Here is a 24,734-nt window from a genome sequence, read left to right on the forward strand (position 1 = left end):
TTATTTGCTAGTATGTAATTAGGTACATAGGCATAGGCATGCTGACTTACTTTGAAAACTACCTACTATATCCAAAATATATCTTATTTTTTCAGAAATTAAATATTTGGTTGATATAAATTGTATTTTTAAACATTATGTCCCGCGACAAAACTTCAAGATATAAACTTCAATGATAAACTTCAAGCTCGTAAAATCGGTTTGTCAACCAGTGAGCCTACAAATACTCAAAGTCGTCAACTGTTTCAATATTTTATTAGTAACGTTCCACTCACGAGACTTTTAACTACTCCAATTTCTACATAAGAAGGGATATCTCTGAAATAAACCTGGCACCATTCTCGTACTTGTCCAATATATCTAGCAAGTGGCAACACTGACAGTTATTAAAAAAATGTGCGAAAGTAGGTGCGCGGTATTATTTTGATTTTATAATTTTAAATTCTGAAACTTGACAAAGCGGCTACTGCTTAATAAGAATGTTAACAAAATGCTATGTGAGATAATTCATTTGTGCGATTCATGTACGTATTTTTGCCGTTGAGCGAATTGTAAATGTTACAAAAGGCAGTGACGGCGGGATATGCGGGTGCACCTAAAGCCCTGCAGAGCTGTACAGCGCCCCAGTTGGATCGAACGATTGCGTAGTCGACGAAGAACCGTAGCCTCCCAAGGCTTTATTCATATATTTTGACATGGCGTTCGCAGTGTTCAAGTATTAAAACAAGAGAACGACGAGGAATAAGCGAATGTCATTTGCTGAAGAATAAACTCGAAGAGGAAAAATATTTGGATGTGTTGTTCTCAAGATGGATGATTCGTTTATTATCGCCAATTTCCACGCGCTCTGTCGACTTTGCCTTAACAAAAGTAGCCTCACTACCTCTATTTTCAATACTTCTGATGATGAGGCTAATATGTCTCTAACCTCGAAAATCGCTGAATGCTTTGAACTACAGGTCAGTTCCCTTAAGTAGATTACGTTTATATCTATAATGTAAAGTTATCATGGTTTAAAATCAACCTGTTTGTTTATGTTACAGGTAGATCCCAATGATGGTCTCCCTGCCAGAATATGCTATAAATGTTTGTTTAAACTGAATAAATGTTCGAAATTCAGATCACAGTGCATTCAAAGTGAAGCTCGATTAAGGCAGATAACAAACAGTGTCAATGAGTTGGAAAATTCAAATTCATCTGAGCTCAGTGCTTTTAATTATAGTAACATTCAAGAACAAAAACCTAAACCAGAAGACTATATTGTGGAAGATAGCGTTGTTATGGTTGTGGATCCCAGCCTTGATTATGACTCTTCTGAAGAGTCTGAAAATGTGGATCAAACTGAAGTTGAAACAGTTGAAAGAAATAATACACCTGATGGTGAAACAAACTCTGAATCATTTTACAAAAACGTTTTTATGTGCAAGTACTGTGACCAAGCTTTTGTTTCGCAGGAAAAATGTAAAGAACATGAGCATGGTTTCCATGATCCTAACCTACCCTACAAATGTGTTGAATGCAGTTTGGTATTTGCTGAACGAAGCCAGTATGTTGCCCACACTAAGCATGTGCACGGAAGTGACAAACCGTACCATTGTCCAGAGTGTGATAAATGCTTTGGTAGGAGGTCAGATTTACGTAAACATTCAATTGTGCACACAGGTGTAAGACCTTTCCAATGCCAATATTGTTTGAAAAGTTTCTCTCGTAATACTAATTTGAGTAAACATCTGAGAATTCATGCAGGGCATAAGCCCCATGTGTGTCCTCTTTGCCCTCGTAGCTTTGTAGCAAAAGGAGATTTACAGCGTCATGTATTAGTTCATTCTGGAATGAAACCATATTCTTGTCGAAAATGTCCACTTACATTTGGTCGTAGAGACAAGCTTATTAAACATGAAGTTAAACATGGGCATGGTACTGAACATAAAGAATATGAAAATGACCAAGAAACACATGACATGGTAGTTAGTGTAAATCCATTTAATAACCTAATGACTTCACCTACACAACATAACTCAGGCAGCACAAACATTAATAATGATTATGATCTGCCCAGAGTACCAGATCACATTGCTGGTGAGGGAAGCTTCATAAGCCAAATGCAAAAGAATCCATCCACTTCTGGTAAACGAACACAAAATTCTCCATCCAAACAAAAAGTTACAACTCCCATTAAGAACAGACCTAAGAATATTAAATGTCATCAATGCCCTAAAAGATTTGCTTCATTAGATGCTTACAAAACTCATGTCTCTATAGCACATATTGGTTCAAGAGTATTCCAATGTAAAATCTGTTTCAAGAAGTTCTCTAGGAAAAGGGAACTCGATCGACATGTTACAATACACTCTGGTATGAAGCCATTTAGTTGCAGTCAGTGTGATAAAAAGTTTGTCAAAAAGGATAAATTAGACAAACATGAACAGATGCATGAATGTTTGGTTGTAAACATGCCTTGTATAGAATGTGGTGCCACTTTTGAAAAGAAAGCTGACCTAGTGGCGCACATTAAATCCCACTTCACTGATAATTTTGATGATAAAATCCCTGACACTGAAATTAAAAAAGAAAATGAGCCAGAGTTTGCTATGGATGATAATTTTTATGATGATACCTGAGATTTAAGACTTGACATTGAACAAATGTCATAAAAATAAATATTTAATGTACATATTTTATGGTTGGAACTCTATGAACTTACATTTTAATTGCTTCTCATACTTTAATCAGTATTCTAAATTATTGTAATCTTGTTAAATAATGTAATATGCACTTCTCTCATCATGTACTTATAGAATTTAAAGCACTATAAAAATAGTTTTTAGTATAGTTATTATTAATTATAAAATTAATATCACTGTATGAAACAGTATCATTACAATTATGTTAACAAGAGATTAATATAAGTTACTACTAGTTATATAGTAGTTCATACCAAAAATAGAATATCTATCAGAAATCTTGATGTTTTAAAGCGTGTCTGGACAAAGCAGTATTGGTTAAACAATAATTATAATTGACCTTATCTGCTGCATGAATGGTTATCAAGAATGGTGTATGTTATTTATTTGTAGCAATTAATTGTTACCATTTATTTTTTATAAATTATATTCATACATAATATTGTAATGTCTGATGAAGTTGTTTATGAGCAATAATTAGTAATTAAACATCCGTGATTTAAAAGTTTGAATCTAAATAAAGAAAACCAAATATTGTTATTTTTCATCTTATTTATTTTAACCAGCTAATGGATTTGCATGTATAGTAACAGATGTGATTCTGGCCTCTGACAGTGGTTGATATGTTTTGGGATTGACAGCCATCTTCTCTAAGTCATCCAGTGCTTCTAAACCATCTATTATTCTGAAATATAAATTAGAATTGATTAGTAACTAAACTGTATTGGGACAAGTTAAATTCAAATTATGCTGCAGTCAGGCAGAGGCTAAGTTTTGTATGATCTCATTCTTGCTAGCTGAAGTAAGAGGACCACCTTTGTACCTTATATTTGGGAAAAAAAGTATTTTTATCCTGCGGATTGACTACTATGCTTTATCATTTTTTTATATTAACCTGACTTTGATTACCGTAAAACAATGTGCCAGAGTCAATTTCTATGTCTTATTTTAGTTTATTTAATTTATGGCGAAGTACCTTGTGCCCAGTTGGCACAGACACAAGCCATAAACAAGAATTGAATTGAATTAGTTTATTTAAACCAATCACAAAACTTGGATAGCTTATATCTCGGAAACTTATCAAGGCGGTTTAGAATATTCTCGTTACATATTATTACAAGTTTGATGCCCTTGCAATGCTTTAGAAAAAAATAAATTGACAATAGGTAAAACAAAGCTTATGCTTAATATTCGAACTTTGATGGTTATCTAACTATTGTGCTTACCTACTACTGAAAAACAGTAACAAAGATTAGTTTACTAAAAATCACCTTCCAAATAATGTATACTTCAGATCCAAATGTGGTTGTTCCCCATATGCAAAAAAGAACTGGCTTCCATTTGTATTTGGTCCATTGTTTGCCATACTAACCATACCTCTAGCATTATGCTGAAAATTAATAAATAAATTATTTTAATTAGCACAATAAAAAAATATTTTCTTATCATCTAGAATTAACCGTAACGCTATTAACAAATATGTTTATTTCGTCGATATTCCTATTTTAAACAAAAATGTCGCCATAACGATCTCTTTGAAGTCACGTGTCTGCAGTAACGACGCATGTAAAACAACCAGAAAGTTAACAATATAACTGGTAAGTATATAACATAATATATATAGTGGCATGAATTAATTTATGAGCAACTTTCCGAAAACTTGTTATACCTAAACCTTTCGTCGTCACGCGCAATTATTAACTTTAATTCCTAGTAATAAGGTTATTTCTAATAATAGTAATACCACATAATTTACCTACCTGTACTATAATTAAAGATTCAAGCAATCGTAAATTTTATTCTGATAGGTATAGAAAAAATTCTTTATTTTCTTGTTTTATAAAATGAAAAAATAATACTAAAGGATTACACCAGCACAAGCAATAAATTTAAATTAAGTCATAAACATTTCTATATGTATAAAACCAATAAATATTAATGTAGGAAATGGACACCAAAAAAATCCAACACCAAGACCAGCAAGGTGAGATATAATAATAACACATAACATGTGGTGCAATGACACGTAACTAATAGAATAGAATAGATAGTAAACTAAACATAAAATAGATAACTTTAGCTCTTAGGTAAATTAATTTTATATTAATTCCTTCTACATGTATATATATATAACTTACCTTTAATTCTTCCTTAAATTCATCATCAAACTTTTTCCCCCAAATTGACGTACCACCTTTTCCAGTTCCACTAGGATCACCTGTCTGTACAATAAAACCCTGGAACCAATCATATTTCTATTAATTATCCTGGGGAAGTATTAGTGTGACACTCAACATTTTGCAAACAAATACTGTTGTGGCAATAGCCCAACATCTTGCATAAATTAATAACATCTATATGCTATGGAAAAAGAAACTTGTGCTTCATCCAAATTATATACATTATTGCAAATGTTGCCATATTATTAACACTGCCACTATTATTTCTGTTACTGTTATAATCTCTTCAATCTAGATGAATGAATTAATAATAATTTACAAAAATGTACAAGTACAAATAAAACAGGCTTAGACATTTTACCAGGACTGAAATTCCACAATGCAAAAATTATGTTTGTTTGATTGTCCTTCCTTCTAACCAAGCAATCAACTTGATTTTTAGCTTAGAGATAGTTGAAAGTACAGAGAGTAACATATGCTACTTTTTATCCAAGGGAAACAAACTGGTCCCAAGGGAATCCTAATAAACTGTAAGAAACACTGACAATGAGTGTGTGCAACACCTGGTTAATAAATATAATTAGAAACACCTTCAAATATCTCTAAACTGATCATTTAAAATGTCTCTGGCCTAGGTCTGCCCATAAAACAGTTATTATTATTATAGTAAATTTTAATTTGATTAATATGCTGATTTTTTTACAGACCTCAACAAACAAACCAAGCGCAGGCTTGGTTGACCGGAAAGGTATGTACACATGGCTCTCATGTTAGTCATTAGTATATAAGTACAACACACACTCTTTACTATATATTATATTCTATATAGCTTGTTGATTATACGCAAACCATTGGGATGCCTTTAGTCCAGCAGTAGATTTTTGTAGACTTTTGATGATACATACAACAAACACATATATGCATATACATATTATAAAAAACTACAATTTGTGAAAATTACATGAATTATAGTGATAAAGTAAGGTTAGAGAAAAAATTGTAAGTTAAACACCTAAACAACAGATCACAAAGTCCTGGGTTTGATTCTCGGGGCTAAGCCATTAATTTATTTTTCTGTTCAGCAAAGTGTTAGGAAACCAGCAGTGTCCAAACCTTCCCTGGGGTAGCAGATTAAGCTGTCGTTCCGATTCTTCATATTTGATTTTAGCAATGAAACTTTCATAGACTTATGATGAAAATGATGGAAAATTAAAGCTACAACATATTTAAACCTTTATATTTCGATGAAACAGACATCCATTGTAGTAATCACTAGCACATAATGCTAGAAAATTTTCACATGCTTTTGGACATTGTTCACAAAAGAGCTCGATTTTAATATCGCCGACATCAGTATGTAAAGTAACAGACATTATTAATTTATTGATAACTCATATAATACAAGATAAGTCTACTTTGTTGTGGTCGTTTGACAAATTCGAACTTCATGACAATTGGCATTTGGCAATGCCATCGTCATTTTGACAGGATTTATTAGTTCAGAAATGAGCACCTACAGTTCAGAAGTGAGGGATTTGTTAGAATTCGTGACAGATTTATTTTCCATAGACATATTTTTTTATAGACGCTAAGAACTCAGTGAATATTTATCTGATACCTACTAGAAACTGGCATGATGAATAGGCCAAATAGCAAATAAAAGAATATTTTGATAACGATCGTTATCGGATTGTTTTAGAATAAACTATGCCAATATCAGCCTATAGAAAAACAAACTAAAATCAAAAAAATACAATTTTATTAATAGACCGCAGATGAGCGTTAACCGAGCTTATTTTTTTATTATTCCACTACAAGGTAGCCCTTGACTGCAATCTCACTTGTTTGTGGTTGGATGATGCAATCGAAGACAGTAGCGGGCTAACCTTTTTTACCCCCATGGTAGTTCTATTAAACCCATACCCCTAATTTGTTTCCACGCGGCATGGTACCGGAACGTTAAATCGCTTGGCGGCGCGCCTTTATTTGTAGGCTGTTAACTAGCCACCTTACCACCAGACAAAATAACATACTAGGTTAGCAGCAGATAGAGAGCGTCAGGTGCAATTATCAAACTCGATGGTCTAAAAGTACTTTGCACTGAATAGGGGACTGTTCGAATCTTTGCAAAATGTCTCAACTTCTTAAAAGTAGTGAAGATCATAAAGCTCCGCTTTCTCGTGCTCAGGAGCGTCAGCCAAAGTCGCACGCTGCCGATAGTGTGACCCTCGCCAAACTTGCATGAGTCGCAGTATAGTAGCACAGATACCTCCTACCTCCCAATCACGTACAGAACATAAAATAAATAACAGTTGTTGAACAAATGAAAAAATATATTTGCCTGCAATTAATCAATAAATATGCTGACTTGTAATGATGATACCGTGACAGGATGTTTTTGCAACCCATAATAAAAATTAGTTTCTCAGAGCTCTTCATAATGGCGAACATCTTAAGTCTGGACGCATATATGATGGAGCCCCCAACTGCACCTTTTATATGACTTCATTTATCGTACGTAAAATTACTAAAGGAGTCTTCAGGCCGACTTTTAAAATTCAGGCAAAAAGACAAACAGTTAGTTAGTGAGTTCATTAAGCTCTGATGGAAATAGTTCCAAGCTAGGTCTAAAGAGTCAGAACCGGGTCAAATGAGTATATCTCAAGGACAGAAAACAGGTACCCTTTTCCAATTTTTGTTGGACAACTGTACTTGAAAATAAAACAAACAGCATTTCTTATAGACTAATTCTTTATTGAGATCACTATACTATTCTATTCGCTACCTCCCGCCCTTTCATTTTGTCCAGCGTGAGGTTCGTGAGTATTCTCATCCATTCCTAGAGCTCCATAATTTCCTAACAACCTTTGGCCTGTTGGATCGAATGGCGATCTTAAATGCAGGTTTGCTTTATACCGCTTGCCCATAATTTCGATCTCGTATTCGCCATTTTGTAGATAGTTATTTGTAACTACCGACCCGTTGTCGGACACATAGCCAATGCCTACGGATTTATCAAGGAAAAATGCATAATCCCCTCTTCGTACATATCCGACGGGAACACCATTTCTGAATATAGCTTCCTGACCAAACAACGGTACCTGTAATACAAATACTCCTTAATTCATTTCAATCATAAATTTTAACAGCCACAATCTAAGTAGATTGTCATTTTAAGAGGTTTTTGTTTTTGACATCATAATAGAGCGTCGTTACAGGAGGATTCCTTTTTGTTTTTTTTTTTAATATATAAAACTCGAAACTACTCGAAATAAATATCTATAAACCAATGAATTCCATTCCCGCGTTAAATTATAGCAAAAAAATAGGTTAAACTTTTTATAGTATGTTTGGTATTTAGGTCAATATAGGGACGAGGGGGGTCGCTCAATCTAACAAGTCTTTATTGAAACACAGGTGGAATATACTACATCCCGGGAAAACATAAAAGTTATTCAAACGGAATAGCACACGGAAATAACGATCCATCAGGTTGCAAGGTTAAAAAGTAACTTGCCTTATCATTAAGAGTGAAGAAAGCGTACTTTTTGACAACTCCACTCTTTCTAGCTTTGGTGACAGTCTCATTGCCGATATATCCGCCATCTTTACGACAAGCGAAACCCAGATTTGACTCTATTGGATTATCATCTGTTCTCAAGTCAACATTCCATAAGTGAAAACCTGAAAATTATACCAATTTTGTGAATTTTGAAAAGCAAGGCACATTCACCCTGTTAAAGAATAATTATTGATTTTACAATATGGCTATGTTTGAAACACCTTATTTATGTAATAGACCTCCAAAGCTACTTTCTAGCACATAAATACAGATCATCAACTTTATTATTGTCGTGTTGACGTGCTTGTTTGTGTATCCAAAAATGATTTATTTTCATGTACCTTTCTCAGCACTAAGCGAAGTCAAAGCTCTCCATCCGGCGTTCCTAAGCCCTTTTGCCTGACTTAACGCCTTGTACACCTGTATAGCGTGCGAGGAAGGTATATGCAGCTCCCAGCCTAACTCCCCCGCCCAAGACACGCGCAATGCTCGGCAAGTATAGGTCTTATTGTCAGGGGAGTAAGGTACTTTAGTGACGCCTATGCTGCGGTGTGTATACAGTGGGAACGCGTCGTTGGACAAACCAGCGTCCGTGTACCGTTGGAGAATACGTTGGCTGCAAAAATCAAGATAAAATTTACGTTTCTATACAAATATCGGTAGATCCACACAGCGCATTGCGATTCTCTTACACATGTTTATACAATCGAGGGCATTGCGCAACGTTGCCACAACGTCGCAGCGTACAATGCAGCCCAAGGAAGACATCGCGCAGACGACGGCCGTGCGTTTCGGCGAAGGTTTGTTCAGTGCGGCATACAGCGGATCTTTTCTATATGGAGCGTCGCAACGAGTTGTGTGGACCGACCAAATAGCATGTGAGAAATACCCTGCGGTTCTCAGACGATCTTCCACCAATCAGTTTTCATCACTCATATAACCTAACTTGTCTATGGTTCTGGTTACAAGGTGTGGTAATTTGTGTTTGTATTATCATAGTTCGTCTCCCGCACGAACCTGTAATTTTTCGGATTTATGTATATTGCAACGTACATAAATTCGAAAAATTAAATATTACTAAATTATATTAAATATTACTTGGACTTGAATTTGGATAGGCTGTAACTATTTATTAAAAGTGTATAGATAGTAACAGATCCATTTTGATCCCATTTTAAGCTCCAAATGGAAGATGAAGCTATGTAAAACAAGATACGGGTGTCTCTAAAACAAATTTTAGTGTGTTTAATTACTCTCATTTTTGTTCTTTAGTCGCTCGTATTATAGCGCCAAGATGGCGCCCATGGGGACAATCAAAAGGGTCAGCGGAAGAGATGCTTACTGAGTGGCCATAATAGATGTCAATGGATTAACTGTACATACCTATCCGGCCCTTGTATTGCAAGAATACAGAGTTGCTTAGTGACGTCAGTGATGGTAGCACGGAGTTTGTACTTGTGTATGACACGCCGAAGTATCGACGCGGTGTGGTTCGCACTAAAGCCGGACGTGACCAAGTAGTATCCACGACCCTGATGAAAAACATTATAGTTTGTTTTTACTTGTTTTTGCCAAAGTTTCACTGTTTATTTCTTATGAAGATCTTAAAAAGTCTTTAATCTTTCTATAAAAACTTACAGGTTCACCACTTTTGGTTAAACTACAAATTCTCGATCATAGTCGCAAAGTAGTCAGTTGTCGATGTTTATAGGATATTCTTTGAGGGAGAGTGCTCAGGAACGGTTCTATCTCGTTCCTTTTCACAATTATTTTACGGTTTACATCCGTATGTTGTCAATATCCGAAAAACTCGCACAAAGCGATTTGCGTTGTCCTTTCTTATACGCATGGCTGGAATTTGAAACGCCCTGCCGAGTTATATGCTTCCTAACTTTTACAACCTGGGTATCCTAAAAACATCTGCACTTTCCATCAGGTGACATTTCACGGTGACAACGTTTAACGTTTTTAAGACTTTGCCGACTTTGCTTAAGTTGAATTTAATTAACTTTAGTCTTCACAACTCCAAATGGTAAACTACAAACTTAATAAAGAGGTGAATTTCTTAAGGTTCTTTATATTTATATATAGCATAACTACTTATCCAATTTCATAATATTTTTCACAAATATTTAAAATTGCCCTTTAGCAAGGCAAGTAAGGAACAGAAATTCTGAACTGTCGAGAACGAATTACTATATTCATCATCATCACTCATATTAATTTAGGTCAGGTCACCTAACTAAATTTCGCCAAGTAATTCTGTTCCGGGTCGTCGAAATGACAATTTCAGTGGTTTTGATTTTGTTTAATATTACTGACATCCAGATTTGTTCGGTCTTCTACGGAGTCTGAGTCCAGACCTAAAATTTACGCCATTTTTGTTCATATGGTTTTCGGTTCGTCTCATGACATGACCATACCAAGCCATACCATGTAAAGTTACATTACATAATTATTATATAACTTACTTTAAAAATAGGTTCATGCAGTTGCCCTTGACCACCATCAAGAATGCTGACAGTTAAATCCGCTTCGACACCACCCTTTTCGTTCAGGAGAAGAGTGTACATAATCCTAAAAATATGATTTTAATTATTCTGAAATTCTAAATAAGGCACAACTCTTAAACTAAAGGCAAGTTTAAGAAAGATTTCCAATTATACAAGAGTAAAAAATTCTAGAAATTAGACCGACCTAACTAGATTGTGAGTGTTTTTATTTTTTGTTTACGTGATAAAATCAGTAACGACATCCGTAGAAGAACCGCAGCTTCTGACATAGCTGAACGAATTGCGAAGTTAAAGTAGCAATGGGTACGGGCAAGGGTACTAGGAACGAAAGAGCGTTAGCTTTCTAGTGCGGGGTCGCCACTCAAGTGGCGATCTTGCAATTGACAGGTCGGTGTTGACAGGCTCTCCATAGGGTTGACAAACATCAAGCAAGTCGCAAAGAGACTTGTACGGCAGTTTGTTGTTTACTGTTTATTGTTTATTAGATACACAAAACGGGTAATAACTAAAAGTAGATCTAAATATAAGTAATAACAAGTTTTGTTCTAAGCTACATCCCAAAGTATGTGGACACAATGAAATTAAACAAAAAGTAAAGCAGTTAAATGCAGAAGTCCCATACTAAAGACCAGTCAAGCCGTATAGGACGATGGCCGTCTACTGGACGACTATTTTAATTATGATCTTTTCCGCATCGGTATTTCTTGCCAATTATACTATAGTCGTAAAAATGTAATAGGCCCGTTTTGACATTTGTGCAAGACCATAGAATGTAACTTGGAACGAAACTGAAAGAAACAAAAAAATAAAAATCAATTACATACAGTGTTTTAAAAAATACGTAAATTTTTTTGGGACGTTAAATAATACGAAAGAATATATCGCGAGTATTCTTTTTGCGCTTACTTCATAGTAGCATGCAATTTATAATTGTTGCGAAACGTTCCGAAAACAGTTACGTTCTCAGTCTTTTTTTTTTATACTAGAGCTGTAACCATTTTTTTACTGAATATCGAAATTATATATTGTATTTTTACTGCAACGAATGAGCTTGGTTCTCAAAATGGGTTCTAAATAATGAGTCTGAGTTGATGTATCTGACCAAGCGGCACATGACTGAAGCGTCCCCGCGCGCACTGCGCAGTTTTTCGTTCCTCATCTTGTAAAGTTGACTGTGCGCTCGTTTAAGTTTGATATATATTGTTTTCTTTTACGTTAACTATGGCTCTTCTATTTTGGACATTAATTTAAACATAGTGATTTGACTCGATTTTTGTGTTTGTTTTTATATAGTACTAACTCTGTTTCAACATGTTGAAAAGTGGACGTATAATCAACAGCCAGTTACGCGTATTGGTTGTGAAGTTAAAGGAATACTTTGAACGAACGAACACTTTACAATACATAATAATATCAATCCAGTACTGATACAAACTTGAATTGATTTATCGTGAGTATCGAGTACAGAGTCTTATGGTTCCATAACTAGTTACGTCGCGATGACAAATGTCAAAACGGGCCTATTATATTTTTACGACTATAGTAACGTAATATTTACGTTCATAGGCCAGAGTGACGTTACTAGAGAAGCGTGCCGAACCCCATCGTCTTCATCATTACTTACTATCGGTTGTGATAACTAATATTGTGCCTGTATGATTTTAAAAAAACGAAGATAACAGGGCGACTTTATGACAGACCTGTTCTCTTCCTTCGATAAATCCGCAGTGAAAGCCAATTCAGCAGTTCGTCTTGCATCTGGCCCAGTGAGGTAGAGTTTGCCGTAATACGACATGTTGAACATCGCTGCAGCGTTTCTACAGGCTAATGCCTCTGCACCAATCTAAATAATAAAAGAATTATAAAAGTTAAACAACTACCTTATTATTATCTTATTAAGTACCGTAGCTATACAACGTGTAACAGAATTACGTAATATCTACATTATTATTGAGGGATGGATTGATGATTTGTGATGATGAAATATACTGAATATTTCATAAGAAATCACCCTATAAAAATATTAAATCAATAGAAGCATATTTATTTTTCCATACCAAACGAATTCAAAACATTCTAAGTGTTTGCTTATGACACGAATATCGAAGATAAAAGACCGGCACGTGCATAGACGCTTAACTTATAAAGGAGTCACATGATTTAATTATTGCATATGATGTTTGGGCTTTATCTGATTCCTTTCTGTAAAAACTATGGCAGTGGTTTACTCAAAAACTATGGTTTTCGGTTTAACAGATAAGTCTCAGAGACATTACATAATGTACCTCTAGACTAAAGCCTGTGAAGTATTATTTCGGTTTTCATTTACACGTTGTATAGTAATAACATTAACCAAAGAAGATTCCTCAATCGATCTTCACTAAGCAACTCATATAACCAAACGTGTCTATGGTTCTTGCCGAAAAGTGTGGTATTTTGTGTTTGTATTATCATAGTTTTCATCTTTCGTATATATTTTTTTCACCTTTCAAGTGTCGCAACTTTAGAGGGCGCCTAACGCCTTAAGACATCACATAAGAGTTCGTGAAACATTTTTTTCGAATTTTGATTTATTTGAATTATAAATCAATAGAACGTAGGCAGTGGCGTGCACAGGGTTTTTGACCAGGGTATGCATAAAGAAGGAAAATGGAATAAAATTGAAAATCCTTCCCCTTTATGAGTAATACAAGGTATTTTCGTTGAATGAAAATTTGCTTGAAAAATACATGAACATGAATGGAACATTTAAACGATAAGTAAATACCAAATACGATTTATCAGGAAAACGGTAGCAGACACACAATACAAACCTTCAAAATTTTTATTCTATCAAAGGGTACAAAAATTAAAGATAATAACCACTTACTAAGTCATGGTGTTTCGAAAATCCAAACGTATAATCTCCTTTAAGTACTTCTTCGTAACGCAGATCCAGATTGCGAGGGTAGTCGTTAACGCCGCCCCAATCATACTGCGGGACTCGAATCTAAGAAATAAACTGTATAAATAAACAAGATAACAAGATAGCAAGATAACCACACAAATAAAGGTCCGAGTCAACAGGCACATCTACGCCTCAGGTTGATCGACACAGATCGGCATATTGCAGGAATTGCCCTGCTTTGTGTTGCCTTGTTGATAGGTGATGGTTTCCACTTTTTTTTCCACTACAAGTTGGCCCTTGTCTGCAATCTCACCTGGTGGTAAGATATGAGTCAGTCGAAGATGATAGCGGGCTAACCTGGTAGAGAGTGTGGCAGTTATATTAAACCCGTACCCCCTAATAGATTGCTACACGTGCACAATTATTATCAGATGGGCCATCTGATTCGTCAACTAGCACTATAAAAAGTATGGCTTTGATCCACCAACATCAGTGTAGCATTCATTACCTAATATGTTTTATTAAGCATTTTAGCAAACTTCATGCTTGCAACAATCATTGGACAGTATGCTAGTGAATTCGGGTCGATGATTAAACTGGCAAGAATATATTTATTTATGCACCATGAAAGCGTTTTAGCATGCAAAATGTTAGTAAACGTTATTTAAATAATATTTAAACTGCAGCGGTAAGTAGTACTCTTCCATTTTACTCTACACGTATCTGCTCTGATTCAAATTATGGAATGGCATCTCAACACTTCGAGGCAGCTTTGGTAGAAACGCCACTATTTTTTTAATAATTGCAACTTTATTTTTGCACCATGAAAGCGTTTTAGCATACAAAATGTTAGTAAGCGTTATTTAAATAATATGTAAACTGCAGCGGTAAGTAGTACTCTTCCATTTCACTCTACACGTCTCTGCTCTGTTTCAAATGTTAGAATGGCAACTCAACACCGAGAGGCAGCTTTTGTAGAAACACCACAATTTTTTTAATAATTGCAACTTTATTTTTGCACCATGAAAGCGTTTTAGCATGCAAAATGTTAGTAAACGTTATTTAAATAATATGTAAACTGCAGCGGTAAGTAGTACTCTTCCATTTCAATCTACACGTCTCTGCTCTGTTTCAAATGATGGAATGGCAACTAAACACCGAAAGGCAGCTTTGGTAGAAACACCACTATTTTTTTAAATAATTGCAACACGCAAAAAGTTACTGCAGCATTTTGTGTCCAGTACTCTTGCATTTCTCCTGCGCTCCTGAGGTCTAATTTAAAGTAGCAGGAATGGCGCAGCGTTGATTGGCCCCCTATGCATAGACAGAAGACTTGAAACTACTAGCTGGATGTAAGCACAAGACCGTGTAATTAGGAAATCCCAACATAATACCAGCAGTTGAGATGATGATGTTGAGTTATTTTTGGTTCTCACCTTCTCTCCCAGCATGAAAAAACCAGGCCTCTCCCAACCAGCCCTAGCCTGCATTACAGCACCGTCATCTATTAACTCCTGGTGTAAGGCATCGTGACTCGCGTCTCGGCCAGCGAGTGGCTCGTCATTGGGAAACACCACACTGTAGTTCTTCACGTAAGACTCATGGCTGCTTTCACGCACCCAATGAGGTCGGGAAAGCTGGCCCGGTGTGAACCGACACACGTCAAATGTGAACATATTGTAGTGTGGTCTGAGGACAAAATATAATGTTCAGGGAAAATTATAAAAAAAAGTGTAAAGTTACTGCTTTTGATTACAGATTTGCTATAAAATCAATGCCTGCAGATGACTTTTCGGTACACAATACGACCAACTTTAGTCTGAAAGTGACGCAAGTATGCATAGCTAACAGCTAGCTCTCTCCATTTGCAAAGCAATAAGGTCATTTTTAATTAAAGGTTTAATGAAAGATACTGAAAAAAAAAAACAACATTTTCAGACATTTTTTAGCGTTATGAGTCCCAAAGAGGTAATATAAATTTTTTAAGATAAAATTCTTTTATGTAAACATTTTCCTGAAAGCAGTGGCGTGCACTGGTTTTCTTGCCAGGGTATGCATAAAGCAGGAAAATTGCATAATATCGAAAAAACCCTCCTCTTATACGGCTATATTTCAATTTTAGGGTATGCAGTGCTTCTGTGCATGTATGAAGTGCACGCCACTGCCTGAAAGCTACTCAGCGTATTTGTATCTGGTATTTTATTGGCAAAGTAATAAGTTCATTTTTAATCAAAGTTTTAATGAAAGATTCTAAAAAAAACAACATTTTCAGACATTTATGGGTCCCAAAGAGGTAATATAAATTTTTAAAGATATAATTTTTTGCCATTCTAAATTTGGTTTTAAGTACATAAAAGTCACGGAGCCGACCTCAAATATTGCTCATATTTGCGCTTAGTAACGCGCTTCAGTAAGTTAACTAATGTTCAATGATTACTATGTTTTTTTAATATCTCATTACGATGATTTGAATTAAAACAACTAATCACTTCTATATTATACAACGTGTAACCGATTTAGGAAATACTGTTGAGGGGTGCATAAGTATATTTCATCGAGGAATCATTCAGTTAACTATATGAAATCAGAAGAAGCATAATTATTTTACCATACAAACTAATTCAAAACTTTCTAAGTATTTACTTGCTACAATAGGGTTCAATAGGGTTAGGGTTACTTTATAAGGTACGCGTCGCGTACCGTAGGTACTATACCTATAATAAAGTAAAGGGAGTCACTTGATTTTATTTTGCATGTGTAGTTAGAGCTGTATCTGATTTCTTTCAGTAAAAACTATGGCAGTGGTTTACTTAAAAACTATTAGCGTTTCGCTTTCACAGATAAATCTCAAAGACAATCAAAAGACAGATGTCTCAGAGACAGACTAAAGCCTGTGAAGTATTATTTCGGTTTTCATTTACACGTTGTATTATGTAAAGTGAACTTTGTCTTTTTTATTGTTACGATTTTTATGAAAAAAAATTTTTTTTATCAGTAATGAGCAGCAGACCCATTAATATATTGTATGAAATGTATTTTAACGATACATCCGAAACGCAAAAATACGTATATAAATATATTATTTACCTTCCACTGATTATCCATTCAGCCAGTTGTATACCGCAGCCAGCAGAAAACATCATCCCGGCGGAATTGTAGCCACAGTTATGGTATAATCCTAGAAAGATATTCAATAAATGTTATTAAAATTTAAAAAAAAATTATATCAGAGAAAAACCGTGTGAATCTAAAACTATCTGAATCTTTCGAAAATTTCGTTCGGATTTTAATTGGTAGTATTCGATTAGATTCTTCATCGTAATAGTTGGGTATATTGGTTTGAACTCACCAAATACATTTGGGTCTTCGCCTAATAACGGCTTGTGGTCTGGAGTGAAGGACTCCGGTCCGCATACAGTACTTTTAACACCAATGTTTCCAAGTTTTGGGCATAGAGACGTTGCACTGTTCATGTGAACACCGAATACGTCCCAATCTAAATCGTATAGGTGGAAGTGCTGACTGTCTGAAACCTGCAGAAAATGTATTGGTTACGAATCTTCTCATTTCTCTTAGTTCAGCATTCAAGGTCAAAGTACAAACTTTAATTTAACAAACATACTAGAAATATCAAATACACTCTAACAGGTTAGCCTGCTAGCCTTTTATCTTAGACTGCATTATAACTTAGGTGAGATTGCAATCATGACATTTGTACATGTTGCATGCACGCAAATCTCGGAGATCCAACTTTAGCCTAAACATGTAAGAGTGTGCGCACTGCAATGTGGAACAAAAGGTGCATTCTTCGGCATTTGGCAGTTTTAAAATTTCTAGCGCTACTGCAGCGTTTCGATACAGTTGGCGTTATCAACTCTGTAAAATGCGCAACAGTCTGCACATGCTTCAATGTGATACCAACTTGTTGTTTGCCGTACCTGGTCCAACATTATGGGATTGTTCTCGTAACCGCCAATATTGCAACTTTCACCCTGAATCTTGAAATACAAATTGACATCGTGATCTCTGACATTTGGACAGCCGCGAATTTCTGGAATGGCGTCGGAAACAACGTACGCGTGTTTGAATGGAACTATGGGCAATGAGGGTACACCTGCGTATCTCGCTATACGTGGACCCCAAACACCTAAAAAAAAGGTATAAACGTTATTACAACCGACAATGTTTTAATTTTGAGTCAAAGTTTGTGTAAAATCAATGAGCTCTCTCAATGAGCGTTTAAATTACGTAAAAGTAGACAACATTTTAAGTTTTACGCAAAATGTATTCTAGCTAAGTTTAACATTATAATGATTACCTCCACAGTTTACTACACATTTGGTCCTAATGAATCCTTTGTCTGTATGAACACCGGTCACCTCTTTATTTCCAAATATATTGTGTGCATAATGTATATCAATAACAGGGCAGTCTTCATATATCTGTAAGTAATAATAAAAAAAATGGTTTTAAAATTAGATTCCAGATCACTTAACAACATTTGATAAAATTATTCGTGTATCATCGCAAAATAAACCACTCTTATTTAAACCACATTAAATGGATTTCCATAAGAGTCGTCTTGGAATAATTTTAAGTTTGAGCGTTTCGTAATCTTAAAATAATATAATAATATCAATATAATCTCGGTATATGACTTGGATTGTAATATCAGGGACTGAGAACTGACTGATTCTAAAATTATGATCCTAATTGACCATTGTCAAAAAAAGATGACACTGTGAACGGTGTCAACTTTTCGTATTCGATGTTAAATAAACTCGCACTGAACATTTTTTATCCACGTTTCTTATGTGAACCGCTAAGGTGTGGAATGTTGGGTTCTTTATTTCTTGCACTCTTGTCCACTCTTCTTTGGAAGGTACTCATCTTCCAAAGAAGAGTGGAGAGACATCTTCCAGACAAACGCGCTCCAATATAGACATTAATCAAACTTTTTCTTCAGGCGAGATGTCGCCAATCTTAAATTAAAAAATAATACCTTTCCACCATTCTTAGTTGCCACTTTAACAAGAGCATTACACGCCATAGCTGGGTCTATGGTACCATCCGTGGGAGAGTAAAGAGCCATTTTAAATGCTGATGGATCCAACAATGGGAATAGCTTCTGGGCTTCATTTGGATCTAGGACTTCACTTGGCACTCCCATCGCCTTTCCTAGAGTGTGTAAACGTAAATACTCTTCTGTGCGTATCTAAAACAAAATGTTCATTATTTATACTATTTTTTACGAGACAAAGTTGAATCGTAGTTTGCAAACAGTCAAATTTCGGAATACATTGTTTATGTAACAATTTAAAAGAAAATTTTGGTGCCACAAGTACGTACTTATAGTGCGTATGGACAGGTTTTTGAGTGAGCTTTCTTGGTTTGCGGATGCAGCGGCACCAAGGGCCAAGCTCGTAATATTTGAAAGACGTGGAGCTCAAGGGCTCGATAAACGACCTCCTAAGGGAAGCTCCTGTTAGGCCGGACCTCTGCTTAGGACGACGATGGATCTAATTCATTGGGGTCAGACTTAAGACAAGTTCGCATGTCTCCAAGATCATGGTGTTTATTCTAGTCCGATTATAAAGAAAACCATGTGAGTTCAGATTGGAGATTTAGGAAGATATCTCAATACCTAACCGTTGGGAGTTTTATCAAAATTTATTTTGGAAACCTGATTAATTCACTTTGATTTAGCATTTTGAACGAGAGGGGAAATGTGTGAAAATAACACATGATATAAACATTATGAGCGTCAATGTTGTAAGGTCTGCGTCATTGATCTGTGTACGTATGATCGTTTTATGAATGCGATAATGTTTTGCGGCAAACTTTATAATACGGCCTTTACTAATAAACTACTTATTATGCAAATCATCTATAATTTGTTATCATTCATATGTAATGTAATCCATATATATACATGTTTGAAAGTATCAACAAACAACAATCTTGGCATAATTATACGTATACAACTTTCTATACTTCAGGAATGATACACAATCACATAATTTTTTAACTAAGCATTTTTCACTTCGCATTTTGATAACGTAAAAAAAAGCAGAAAATATATGTACGAGCATACATACCTTACTCCGGGATATAAACATGCCACCATTATTGATCCATCCCGCATAGTCCCCGGACTCTTCTTCTAAAGCACTGTAGACTTTTTTGGAGTCTTCTAATAATCTCACTTCAAGATCGCTGGATCTTAGTGACCATACTAAGCCTAAAATTGAAATAAATCGTGAATCAATTTAAGCATAAGGCTACTTTTCCACCAGAAACGAGCTAGCTGTGGAGCTAAGAATGTGTATAACCACCAATAAGGAGCTCTTGTTTTTAAAGCTTTACTAATACCGGTGGAAACGTTTTTGTATATAGACATGCGTGCTAAGATTGAAGTCACGGATGGGATGCGCTAGCGAACGCCATCTTAGCATTAGAGGCAGTGGCGTGGTTTTTTACCAGGTTATGCATACAGCAGGAAAATTGCATAAAACAGCCAAAATTCTCCTCCTATAGGAGTTATATATAAGCTTTTGTGCTTTAAGTGCTTTTACGCATGTATGAAGTGCACGCCACTGATTAGAGGAAATTATCAAATAGATTGACAGCCTAGCTTGGACCTCGCTCATAATCCGGTTTTGTTAGATTTTTTTTCTAAAAACACACCTGATAGAAAGCGATTTATACCATTACAAGTTAGCCTGTGACTGCAATCTCAACTGGTGGTAAGTGATGATGCAGTCTAAGATGGTAGTGGGCTAACCTATTAGGGAGAATGGCAGTTATATTAAACCCGTTTAATGTTAAGTATTAATACTAAGTTTGTGCGCGAAATCGAACCGGCCCGCATTTGTCGGTAGGGTGATTACTAGCCGCGGCCGAAGCCTCCACCAGACGAAGCTATTATTGGTGAGCGCGCTTGCCTAGGAGATATCTGTTCACTGGAAAACGGAAGCCGGAAGGACGTACCAGATCTTTGCGGTGTGTATAGCAATTATTTAGGTCTACTTTGTCTTTAGTCTTCAAACGGATTTAACAGACCAACTGTGGATGTTTGGCGTGCATGTAGCCTTTGATATGGAAAAGAGCATAGGCTACCTTTTATCCCGATTCCTTAAGTAGTTTATTAGCTTACCGCCCGCGACTTCGTCCGCGTGTAATTCGATTATCACGCTCTAAACGTGTTTTCCCGTAGGAAATATATGTTTTTCCGGGATAGGAAGTAGCCAATGCCACTTTTCTGCAACACGGGTGTATATTTTATTCCATTTTTTATAATTTTAAAATTTTTCATAAATCTTTTTGTGGACCCAATTCTGAACTCCACGCAGCGAAGTCGCGGGCAAAGCTAGTAGCTTATAAATCGTAAGTTTTTTTTCACACCCACACTCATGTTTCTCGCACGTCCAAGGTTGGTTGGTACAAAATGCTTTGGTATTAAGACCGCCTTTTGCTAGCCACATTCTCGTTGTGCAATAGTAAAAAAAAACTTACCAGCTGTGTGCCATGTTGTACCACTCGTCAATCTGTTCCCTTCTAGAAGCACTGCGTTCACACCTCTTTTTGTCAGTTGATATAAGGTGTTGCAACCAGCGATACCGCCTCCTATAAATGGTTTTAACTGATCGCTTTAGTAAAAGCTACGCATTATTTAATTAAGTATTGTTATACCAATAATTCTTTGAACAATAAATATATCTATTGTACCAAATCTTAATTTGATAGGTTGGCACAAAATGTCTTCTTAAAACATGAAGCCAAACTTGTTTCGGTTTTGCATATTTTACGTTAGATAACATTACACGATTAAATGCCAAGATATACTATGGAATGTCATCATATCAACCCATTACCTCGCACGGGACTCCTCCCACAATGAGAAGGGTCCACCATGCTGGCCCAGTGCGGATTAGTGGACTTTAAAAAGTATTTACAGATAATTCTGCTTTCTTCGCACGTGTATCAGACTGTCATTCAAATTAAAAAAATTAGAATTAATTATTTCGGTATGGTTTGGCCGTCATCTGAACTTCAATTGTGATATTTTCCGGTGCCTCTGGAGATTCAATGCCCATAGCAATTGCTTTACCTGGGCTAGTCCGGAGAAGATTATGACGTGGCATAAGCGCTGCCCCAGACATGAAAAACACTTCACACCTAGGCAAGACTAAAGTATATTTTAGAATTTGACAAGATTAGCTTTGCTTGTCTTGATTACGTGATGAATGTCAGCAGGACCCTCCTTCAAAGAAAAAAAAGCCAATACGTCAATATAATAATAAATAAATACGTACCACCGGTCACTGTCGCTTCGCGTCATATAAACAAGCTCATGAATAAAGACCTCAAAATTTAATCAGTAACCTAACTTTACCAGAACACGCATAAGAAAGACCGTATTGTTCTTAAATTATTATAATAACTTAAACAAGAAAGCTCAACAAAAGTAAGAAATAGGTTTATACTTTGATATATATATATAAATCAGTAATCATTTAAAATTAGGTTGTTACTATGAACTATGTACTTACCAATAATAACAATATCAGCTGAGGTCACAACTTCATTACTCGTTGCATAGCATCTTTTGCTGTTTCTTAAACTATTCAAATACTTTGCTGCTTTACTTCTAATACATTTGTCTCTTATTACTTTAAACATAATTAAATCTTATTAAATATTACAACAAATGATGTCTTGCCTCCCGCGGTAGAGGGTCAATTAACTGTTTGTTTTGTAGAAGATCATGACATAAACACTGATAACAATATCTCCTGCGAATTATCAGGTTACTGTCAAAGTTCAATTACGTTTAAACTATCATACAAAATAAGTTAAATAAGATAACAAAATCTAATTTCGGAGTGAACATCTAAAATTTGTGTTTAGTGAAAGAAGATAAGTCAAGCATTAACGCAGGTCCCATCTGCATCGCTATTAAACGCATTAAGGCTACACAGCTGTACCTACTCGCAAATAATATAACATTTGTAGGTAGTCAGAGTAAACTGGCCTATCTTTACATTAACTTAAACTTTAAATTTTTGTACACTTCCACAGACGACGTTATTGGCAGACGGTTTGTAAAAAAACAGTTAAACTAAATTTTTTACCTTAAAAACGAGATTAGGTCGATTTTACTACCTTGTAGACTTTCAATGATCAACTAGTAGATTAAAGATTTTAAACTAAGATTTTTCGTGGTTAATCAACATTTCTTAAATATATCCAACTTGACATCTCGTACCTACGCAGCCCCGTCGATCCATCAAACTGGGTCGAAATATCGACAAATCCAAAAACATTATCGTGGTATGTACCCGTTGAACTATATTTAGGAAACGTTACAGGAGATAAATCCCAAGTAAACGAAGTAATTTAAAGTAAAATCTAGAAAGCTGAGTGAAGCGAGGGTGTCAGGGGGTCCTTAAACGAAGGCTAAAAGTTTTAACCCTGAGTTGAATACTGTACTTTTTACATCTCGCGAGGCAATAAAATTAAGTTTTGGAGGGTTTTTTTTACAATCTATACTATATGGTCGCGCTACACAAGCCCTGGTGAGTGACAGGGACTTACGTTAAAGCTACGATAGCAATATGAGAATGAACGGATTTTATTCAAATCATAAAAGCCCCTAGGTACTCCAGTACAACATTACTTACCCGCTAAGCCTACTAGACTTTTCGATAGTAGGCTATGTAATAAAGCATTATGCTGCCCATAACTGGCCCAGTACACGGCACGGGGTTTTTCTGAGAATGAGAAATACTTTTTCGTAGTTCACCGCAGAGTACGTCGCGGAGTGACGGGATCTTATTATGGGGCAAAAATGCTGATATTGAAACTATATTCATATTGCAGAAAAGAGCTGTACGGTCAATATATAAACTTAAATCATGTGAATCCCTCCGTAAAAATGTAAAGAAATAGGTATACTTACGGTAGCCTCACAATATAGTATAACAGTATACCCCCTATGTGTAAGACAAAACATTACTCGTTAGAAACGAAAAGTGGATAATATAAAACATAAGTTAGTGACTTCTGCATATCGTTTGCGAAAGGTGCAGAAGTCATTTGTGGGATTGAGTATATGCTTTTATAATCTGATTCCCAAGGTAATTTTGGACCTGCCAATCAAAGCATAAGTTAAAAAAATGTGTTAAATACATATCTATAATAAATCGTGGTTACTATACGATTGATGAATTTCTTAACGACAAGGCTGCTTGGAAGCAGGCTCCGCTCTCATCTCTCACAAGATAGAAAATTTATTATATTATATATTTTTTTCATTGTATATACTGTAAAATGGTGTTGAAAAAGAACAATCTGCTGAGTTTCTTGCCAGCGTAATCTGCCTTTCAAAAGTGCTTGTAAACTGAGCCTTCTTGAAATAAATATTTTTGAATTTTGATGGATCGACCGACGTCAATGTTCACTTGCTACAGTGCCACTGTCTGACGAAAAACGCTTGCGAAATGCCGCAGAGCTCTCAACTCTTCCCATACGAGTTGGATTCGTCGAGCTAATACGCTAGCCTAATAGTTTTGAAAAAGAGAACTCCTAAAAAGACATGTCAACAAAGATGATGACAATAATGATTATTATTAATTCATAGCGTATTTTTTTTTTAAATTACTTTTTTTTTATGACGAAGGAAATCATCGTCGGGAAATCTGCATGCCTGGGAGTTTTCCAAAATTTACTAGGCCGGCGTGCTAGACTACGCTATAAACTTTTCTCATTCTGATAGAAGACCCTGGTAGTCGATAATGTGTGTGACTGTGATGATGATTATCTTATAATTTATGTTTCTATTATACTATAGCTTCGATTCAGAGAAAAACCGATGTGACGAAAGGATGAATATGGATACGGGATTTC

At 35.6% G+C, this 24,734-nt stretch overlaps 3 protein-coding genes across 3 annotated transcripts; 1 reads left to right on the forward strand and 2 right to left on the reverse strand.

Annotated features, from left to right (window-relative positions):
* The first annotated feature begins 376 nt into the window (after positions 1-376).
* On the forward strand, positions 377-3,224 carry LOC120637861 (endothelial zinc finger protein induced by tumor necrosis factor alpha-like). The gene is made up of 2 exons (XM_039909902.1): positions 377-959; positions 1,044-3,224. Exons 1-2 carry the CDS (start codon positions 810-812, stop codon positions 2,619-2,621), a joined length of 1,728 nt encoding a protein of 575 aa, XP_039765836.1. The 5' UTR covers positions 377-809; the 3' UTR covers positions 2,622-3,224.
* LOC120637862 (peptidyl-prolyl cis-trans isomerase-like 3) lies at positions 3,217-6,315 on the reverse strand. Its single transcript, XM_039909903.1, has 4 exons — positions 6,097-6,315; positions 4,823-4,921; positions 3,956-4,074; positions 3,217-3,369 (listed from the first exon to the last, which is right to left on the reverse strand). The coding sequence occupies exons 1-4, from the start codon at positions 6,235-6,237 to the stop codon at positions 3,243-3,245; spliced, it is 486 nt and encodes a 161-aa protein (XP_039765837.1). The 5' UTR covers positions 6,238-6,315; the 3' UTR covers positions 3,217-3,242.
* Positions 6,316-7,603: 1,288 nt separating this feature from the next.
* On the reverse strand, positions 7,604-22,778 carry LOC120637893 (sarcosine dehydrogenase, mitochondrial). Its single transcript, XM_039909950.1, has 16 exons — positions 22,379-22,778; positions 21,342-21,452; positions 19,925-20,067; positions 18,829-19,041; positions 18,145-18,268; positions 17,765-17,973; positions 17,176-17,359; positions 16,914-17,004; positions 15,263-15,515; positions 13,809-13,928; positions 12,640-12,782; positions 10,898-11,003; positions 9,810-9,958; positions 8,768-9,042; positions 8,382-8,548; positions 7,604-7,965 (listed from the first exon to the last, which is right to left on the reverse strand). Exons 1-16 carry the CDS (start codon positions 22,506-22,508, stop codon positions 7,639-7,641), a joined length of 2,745 nt encoding a protein of 914 aa, XP_039765884.1. The 5' UTR covers positions 22,509-22,778; the 3' UTR covers positions 7,604-7,638.
* Positions 22,779-24,734: the final 1,956 nt, after the last annotated feature.

The sequence above is a fragment of the Pararge aegeria genome, chromosome 4 (genome assembly GCF_905163445.1).
Source record: "Pararge aegeria chromosome 4, ilParAegt1.1, whole genome shotgun sequence".
Classification (NCBI taxonomy): Eukaryota; Metazoa; Arthropoda; class Insecta; order Lepidoptera; family Nymphalidae; genus Pararge; species Pararge aegeria.